This window comes from Lepus europaeus, chromosome 13 (genome assembly GCF_033115175.1).
Source record: "Lepus europaeus isolate LE1 chromosome 13, mLepTim1.pri, whole genome shotgun sequence".
Classification (NCBI taxonomy): Eukaryota; Metazoa; Chordata; class Mammalia; order Lagomorpha; family Leporidae; genus Lepus; species Lepus europaeus.
Window position 1 is genome coordinate 44,744,904 of NC_084839.1, and position 8,506 is coordinate 44,753,409.

General features: G+C 44.8%; 1 protein-coding gene across 3 annotated transcripts in view; it reads left to right on the top strand.

Moving 5' to 3' along the window:
* The window catches only part of STON1 (stonin 1), a 47,551-nt gene extending 40,547 nt beyond the window's left edge, over positions 1 to 7,004 (top strand). For all 3 annotated transcript variants that reach the window (XM_062209416.1, XM_062209417.1, XM_062209418.1), the window contains exons 3-4: positions 1,169 to 1,371; positions 4,169 to 7,004. In XM_062209416.1, the coding sequence (XP_062065400.1) occupies positions 1,169 to 1,371; positions 4,169 to 4,243 (278 nt within the window). In that variant the 3' untranslated portion in view covers positions 4,244 to 7,004. The remainder of the gene's footprint in view (positions 1 to 1,168; positions 1,372 to 4,168) is intronic.
* Positions 7,005 to 8,506: the final 1,502 nt, after the last annotated feature.

Here is an 8,506-nt window from a genome sequence, read left to right on the forward strand (position 1 = left end):
TCTGCTGCTTTGTTGATGGATGACTTCTCAAGGCCTTTTACAGCCGTAGAATTCCATTAGTGTCTCGACAAGAAATGGGTTATAAATAATGAAAGGCAATTTATCTTTTAAGAATTAAGTGAAATCCTCTCAACTCTTGTTTTTGTGCCTAAAGCTATATTCTGATGAAAATGTTCTTTCTTGAGATGTGTCAGTGGTACAATAATTTAATATAGCTTTTGAAATGACTGCCATCTCATATTTATTTAAGTGAAGACAGCTGCATTGGGTATGTAGATGCTATGAACCATGCAACAGGATCATGGATCATTTATAAAGTCACTGCAGTGCTCACAGTGAAAATATTTTGTGTTCCATTATAACACTCACACATTTTACGATTCCACCTAAAATCAGGGTATATCCAATGTCGCCGAGTCTGGCCCAGAGCCTGGCCTGGCATAGTCTGGATGCTTGACAAATGGCAAGCTGAATGGAGTGGAAACAACTATTACATTGAAATATTGAAGTCCAATATGCCCATCTCTACACTGTACATCTGCTCCAATCACAGCTTCTCAGAAGGATGGATGAGAATGATGGTGCTGAAACATAGGCTCTCCTACTGAAAGAGAAAATTCTTGACCCAAAATATTTTCTGAAATATAATAAAATTTCATTAAGTTTTCCGCTCTTAAAAAACAGAATTTTTTCATAATATGACTTAATTTGGGCTGAAGTTTGTCTTTGCATTGTCCACAAATAAGCTGCATGGTAGTGTAATGAGTTAATAAAGAATTCTTGGAGGGGTTCATTCAGGCTACTAGAGAGAAAGAAGTTTCTGCAGGCTTCAAGCACATTGTTGCCAAATGTGCTTACTATAAATATTGCTCGTATATTTTAGTTAAAACTTTATAATACTTAAAATTGAAAACATACTAGGAGTTAATTTATGCACATATACAGTAATAAGATTATACTTTTTTAAAAGAAAACATTTAAGAAATACAGACTCCCTTCTAGTTTGTACAAAATTGTGGATCTTGATGCGATGTTGTTTAAATGGAATTTGTCCCCCTGTGATGCTAATGGAGTTGCTTATTAAAGAGATGAGTGCTTGTTATGTTCTAGAACAGTGTTCAATGGCCATGGAAGTATTTTGACCATTTGATTTTTCTTCTCCCCTGAGGTCCTGATCATCCCCATTGTCTGTCCTACAAACTAGAACTTGGATCAGACCAGGAGATCCCCTCTGACTGGTATCCGTTCGCTACCGTGCAGTTTGTGATGCTTGACACCTGTGCCTCCAGGACAGAGGTCCGGTCTCTAGGGCTGGAGAGTGATGTCCAGCCACAGAAACATGTCCACCAGCGAGCCTGCTACAATGTCCAGGTACGCCCACAGACCCTGGGTTCAGGTGGGGGCTCTCAGAGCTCTTACTGCTTTGCCATCTTACATGACCTTGTGTGCATATGTGTGAGTGTGTATGTGTGTGAGCGTGTGTGCATGTGTGTATATGTGTGCACGTGAGTGTGTACATGTGGGTGTATGTGAGTAGTACGTGTGTGAGTGTGCATGTGTTGAGCATGTGTGTATATGTGCACGTGAGTGTGTACCTGTGGGTGTATGTGAGTAGTGTGTGTGTGTGCATGTGTTTGAGTGTGTGTATGTGCGTGTGTGATGATACCTGATTTAGACAAGAGCTCAGTCATATTAACCTGGTCACCATGGAGCTTAGCTGTTCCCCTTCATTTAGAGAAGGGGGAATACTCAGTGAGGAAATAGGGCATAGAAATCAAATTCATATTTTAGAAGCATATTTATAATGAAAGCTATCATATTAGAAGAGCGTTTGTCAACATGTGTTCTGTGGAACGTATTCCCTGTGTAAGTATTTAAGAAAAAATAAGTTGAGGAATGCCATAAATTAGAGTTGAATGAAGGTTCTGAGAAGTCTTATAATAAAGAAACTCGTTAAGTAAGCTTGTTACTTGGCCTGGTTTAGTCCAACTTCGTGAAATCTTGCCAGGTGGGTGTGTGTAGGTGAAACACCTGTCAGTACCTTGGGGCATAGTATCCGAGGAGCATCAGTTACTCCATCAAAGACTTCTGTGTTCACCACTGGGGCAGCTGTGTGGTGCAGTGGCGGAGTTGCTGCTTGCAATGCCTGCATCCCACAATGCAGTGCCACATGAGTCCCTGCCATTCTGATTCCGGGCCGGCTTCCTGCTGATGTAAACTCTGGGAAGCAACAGATGGTGGCTTAAGTTTTTGGGTTCCTGCCACCCACATGGGAGACCTGGACTGGGTTCTGGGACCCTGACTTTGGTCTCTCCTACCCCTGGCTGTTGGGGGCATTTGGGCGGTGAGCCAGCAGAGGGATCTCTCCATGTTTCCAATAAAATGAAAATGAGTCAAGAGAAATTTAAATGGTCACTGTCAACTGTTCTGCATTATTAGGCTAACTGAATTAGAGTAATGTCCACCTCGATCTGTTCCTAAATTTGTGTTTTCTTTCCATCTTTGAGGTTAATAGATACCTAAGGTTAACAGATATATTGATAACATCTACCACACATTGCCCATCTTAAAATGATGACATATGTTGCTAGTGTTGGCTAAAAATGTTTGCAGTTTGAAAATATTTCTGCATTACAGAAATCAGGTGGTGGTTAAGGTTGGAATGCATCTGTTTTCTTTTTATCTGGCACATGAGCAACACTTTACACTTTCTCGTAGCGTTTCCCAGTCTACCTGTTGCTTGAATCTCAGTGATGATTAAGGCCATTCTGATTTTCTACCATTTATTCCTGTGAAGCATATGTGCTTGTGTAAGACGACCTTGCCACCAACGGGTGATCCTAAAGTATAGTGAGAGAAGCCAGAATTTCTTTTTCCTTTGGGGCCATTTGTGTAGATGTTTTGATTGGGTCTTGTGAGGTTTTTTTTCCTATTGATAAAGTTAACGACGTGTCCATCTGCCCTGTGCAGCCTACCAGCACTAGTGACTGAGGCCCCAGCAGCTGGAGGGGCCCTGGCTGCAGAGAGCAGCCTTGTCTAAGGTTGTTTCCCCATCTGGAGTCAGCCAGTGTCCAGTGATGGGTGGATGGGAACAAGGACCCCTTGGCTTGACTTGGGCTAACTCTGCAGGAGCAGCCCAGCTTCAGCTGTCCTGGGTCATGGACTGAAGCTTTTATTATATGGCCGTGGCAGCACAGGCCGGCCCTCTGCCCTTCCGTTTCCTTCCCTGCCTCCACATCACTCTGCCCCCAGCAATGTAGACCCTAGCAGCCTGCTCCAGGAAGCTTTGTGCACACAAATCTCCCTCAGAGTCCGCCTCCTAGGAATCTGACCTGTAACCCTTGGTATGTAGGTACGAGATGTGGCTGAATTAGGGGTGCACACGGAGACTGCACGTACACCTGCTTTCTTAGCCACAAGATGTGCCAGTTTCAGACAGTTTTAGGGAACAGTTCAAAATTATTTAACATAATATTTTAAAAAAATTTTCATTTTATTTGATAGGCAATATTTTTAAAAATTATTTTCATTTTATTTGATAGGCAGAGAGAAGAGAGGGATGGGGGAGAGAGAGAGAGAGAGAAAGAAAGAGAAAGAGAAAGAGAAGAGAGGGAGATCTCCCTTTGATAAGTTCATTCACCAAAAGCCTACAACATCTGGGTCTGGACCAGGCTGTGAAGCCACGAGCCAGGAACTCAGTCTAGGTCTGTCTGTCTGTCTGTCTGTCTCTCTCTCTCTCAAGGATCTATTTATTTATTTTTGAAAGTCAGAGTTACAAAAAGAGAGGGAGAGACAAAGGGAGGTCTTCCATCCACTGGTTCACTCCCCAAATGGCTGCAACTACTAGGGCTTGGCCATGCCAAAGCCAGGAGCCAGGAGCTTCATCTGGGTCTCCCATGTGTGTGACAGGGGCCACACACAGAAGAGAAGAATGGGCCAGTCCTCTTCAAGAATTCACCCTAGAGGGCAGGATCTGGGGGGCTCTGTGGTGCACAGTGGTAGCAGAGTGCCTCCTACGGGGCTGGCACAGGAGGGTGGGTGGGCTGTGTGTGTGGCCCAAGAGGGAGGTGGCTGCAGTCCTTGTCCTTGTGTATAAAGCAGGACTGAAGAGAGACTAGTGCTGCGTTGCATTTGTTAATGCTGCCTGTGTTTTGCTTTTGTGCAACAGGTTGAAATAGAAAAGAAATGGGTTAAAATCGAAGGAGAAGACCCGGATAAAGCTGGCGACTGCGTAACTCAGTAGGGTAGCAAGGGGAAAGAGTGACGTCACGCTGGTCGGATCTGCAAATCACAGAAGCCACACCAAGTTCTGCTGCGGCACCTCGGACGGGAGTTCTGCACGGCGGGCTGAGCACAGGCCAGAATGCCGTGTTAGAGAAGTTTGAGACCTACAGCCGAACCACCTGTGCTTTGTGCTGCTGATGTGTTTTTGCCCCAGGGGTTGATCTAAGCTGTGTCTGTGCTTGTGTGATGCTCCGCTTCCTCCTAAAACTCAAAGGCACTGTTTGACGTGTGGCCTGGCAGCCAGTGTGGCTGAAGGGGTTTTGAGTTTTGGGGGCCTGGGGGCTGATTGTTTTGCAGTCTGCATTACACAGGTGCTGTGTTTAACACCCCTCAGCCCCAGTCTCTTCTTGCTATCAGCACCTGTACCAGCAGGTAAGGCAATCAACGGAGACGCAAAGCACGTACTTAATTCTCCCCGTGCTCGTCTCTGAAATGTGGCTGGGCGTAGAATGGTGTTGAAACCGCAGGCTGAAATGGAGAGTTGGAGGTATCTGTGGCTTTGAATTATTTATCTCCTTGTCCTCTTACCACACTGGTAAGTAACCCGTGGCTGTGTTTGGGTCCCTGTCTTTCCCCTACCCTATTATCATTTTGGAAATCTGTTTGTATGGTGTGGGCTGCGAAGAAGCCATTTCTGTTGATAATACAGACTTGAGTGTGAGTCACTAAGATTTACTGCTTTTTGCTTGGTGAGATTCCTTTCAGGATGCATTTTGGAGTATTGGCCACTACGTGAAATATTTATGTACATTAAAGATGAATTTTTAAAATTCATGGATATTGTTTTCCAAAAGTAGCGATTTCAAGACTGTATTTTGATAACGTATTATTTGTAATCAACACAAGCTTCTTTTGAGTAGAAGTCTAAATCATATTATGATTATTTTATGCTAGTTCTCTTTTATGCTAATGCTGCTTAATTTAGAGTATTTTTCTTCCAAAGATGAGCAAAGTGAAACACTAGATTATTTTACCTAGATTGCTAAGCAGTGATGTTGCTAGTCTTCAGAGTTAGATAGAAGACTAGAATTGTTTGATTTCTGATGAAAAGCCAATGGTATTCAGTTACGGCTATTTAGAATTTCAGTATTTGCAGTGAGAGGTCAGAATTAGAAATGCTATGGAATCTATATTCTAGATATTTTTGGCCTGAAAAACAAATTCTTCCCTGTGGTATTAATACAGCTTCCATTTATGTTGAACCTGAATTTTGAGTAAGATCTCTTTTCTTCATTTACTAGATTCATTTCTAATCAAACCTGATATAATGTTCTTCCGAGCAACATTTACTGGTCGGCCTGTAGAACTTATGTCATATGTTTTAGTTAATATTGTATTACATTCATTTCAGTCTGTGCAAAAACAGATTAAAACAAACATTTATGATGGTCCTTATCCATCAGCAGACTTGTTGGCTTCTCGTGAGTTTACTGTAAAGGCAAAGAACGCAGAAGTCAGCAGTTAAAACGAATCCCATTGCTCCCTACCCTCACTCGGTGCAAGGCTCACGTTGCCACACGCTCAGGACTCCCTGTTGATGTCTGGGAGGGCAAAGCTGTGTGTGCGCGCCCTTCCTGAAAATCCCACCATCTTTGAATACTGTCTGGCGTGGGCGCCCTCAGGGGGACTTTGCCTGCTCAGAGCAAATCTGGAGGCCAGCCCAGCGCGGCCTGCAGGGTTGATGGCTGCCCTTGCTTTCTGAGAGTGTTCCGTAGCCTCTTGCCGGGGAGAGAACGCGCGCTCTGATTCAGATGAACGGAATGAATATTTATACTTCAAAATAAATGCAGCGAAAGGTTCAGCGAATCGCCCCTCGGGCCTCACGGGTTGACTGGTGTCTGCTAGGGTCTCAGGATTCAGCCTTGAAAACAGAGCAGCAACAGACTGACCAAAGCTCTAGAGTTGAGTTCTGCAGCCCGGCGAAGGTGGATGGCATTACCAGCGGGTGCTACCGCATAATTGTTAATTTGCACATCTATTAGGACCTTAACTATTCATCACTTAGTGTTCAATTAGCATTCTGTGGAAGGAGAGGCTTTTTAATACAATTCTTCTGTATAAGTCAGACGTGGCTACGGCCAGAGTCCACTTAGACTTAGCAATTAAGAAGTAGAGTCTCCCGTGGCCGAAAGTAAATAGTGAAAAACTGCTTTGAAGGGAGGTTCGTTCCTTGGGAGCTGAGGAAGAGAGAGGCCTTTCCTGGCATTTCACTCCAGATTACTACATCAGGGAGTGGAGTGGAGTCAGTCACTGGACGGGCACTAGGGCCCAGGGCAAGGAGTTGACCCATTGGAGTCCGGTTGTTCTCTCCTTGGATCAGGATTGATCACGATGTGCTTAGTCATGCAGATCTGGACTTCAGGATGTTTCCTAGAAGGGATGAAGGAAAGGTACTTTCCAGCGTACACGAAGGCTGGAGCTTCTTACCTGACGCGTGCAAGCTGGATGGTTCTGGGGTTTTACTTCCATTCTGGCCCTCTGCTTGTGATACAGCCTTTGTTTTTTCTGATAAATTCAGTTAGAGGGCCTTCCTTCACAGTGGCTGTTATGTTTTGCTCAAGCTACGATTTTTGTGTCCTGTACATATAAAGATAAAACAGATGGAGCCTTAATAATCATGTAACAAAGTATTTTGTAGATTGCATATTGATTTTTCTAAAATTAAAGATGTATTTCAAATAATTCTTGCCATGCTGTGGACTTCTAGCTTCTTTTGCAAGGCCTGGGGCTATTTTTTTTATAAAGGTATCAAATCAATTTCAGTAACCTTAAACAATTGACTTTCCATCTGGCCTAGGTACACAGCTTCACTATTAAGGAGCTGGAGAACATGACATCTTGGCATACGCTGGAAAAATAGCACCAGCAAGCTGTAATTGACGTAAATAATAAAGGATTTCTTTTTTTATTTATTTTATTTTTTTTTTTTTATTTTTGACAGGCAGAGTGGACAGTGAGAGAGAGTGAGAGACAGAGAGAAAGGTCTTCCTTTGCCGTTGGTTCACCCTCTAATGGCCGCTGCGGCCGGCGCACCGCGCTGTTCCGATGGCAGGAGCCAGGTGCTTATCCTGGTCTCCCATGGGGTGCAGGGCCCAAGAACTTGGGCCATCCTCCACTGCACTCCCTGGCCACAGCAGAGAGCTGGCCTGGAAGAGGGGCAACCGGGACAGGATCGGTGCCCTGACCGGGACTAGAACCCGGTGTGCCGGCGCCTCAAGGCGGAGGATTAGCCTGTTGAGCCACGGCGCCGGCAATAATAAAGGATTTCTAAAAGAGGATGTAGTCATGACTCACTAAGATCTGAAGTGAGTATATGCCTAAGATTTCATTGAACTCCTGAGCTAGTGAGGAAACCTGAAAGATGTTAGAACTGGTTCCAAAGAGAATTCGGAGATCACAGCCAAGTCGATGCATAGTAGGTCTCTCTACAGGGCGATAACCAATCACCTCTCCATCCTAACACGGTACATTTGCAGTTCTATGGACAAGGATCATGTGCATGGTGGTTTTCTGCAGCTTGCAGAGTTGTAAAATAAAATTCAAAGACAATGAACTGGGTTGACAAGCTCGACGGATGTGCGACACAGGACTTCTGCTCTTCAGCGGCTCTCACCATTTTTCCTGACACCAGGACAAACTTGGTCTACAGCAGAAGTCTGTGGAATTCTCCAACTTCAGTCAGTAGTATAGTAGTACTAAAGAAATAATGTGCACTTAAGGCCGGCGCCGTGGCTCAACAGGCTAATCCTCCGCCTTGCGGCGCCGGCACACCGGGTTCTAGTCCCGGTCGGGGCACCGATCCTGTCCCGGTTGCCCCTCTTCCAGGCCAGCTCTCTGCTGTGGCCAGGGAGTGCAGTGGAGGATGGCCCAGGTGCTTGGGCTCTGCACCCCATGGGAGACCAGGAGAAGCACCTGGCTCCTGCCATCGGAACAGCGCGGTGCGCCGGCCGCAGCGCGCTACCGCGGCGGCCATTGGAGGGTGAACCAACGGCAAAAGGAAGACCTTTCTCTCTGTCTCTCTCTCACTGTCCACTCTGCCTGTCAAAAAATTAAAAAAAAAAAAAAAAAAAAAAAAAAGAAATAATGTGCACTTAAAGTTGTTGTTGTTTTTTTTTTTTAAAGGAGATGTTTATTGTCAAGTGGGGGAAACCCGACAGGCTGCCTCCCGGTGCACGAGAGAACAGCCAAAAGCAAAGTTTTTAAAGTGTAGAAAGCTATTTTA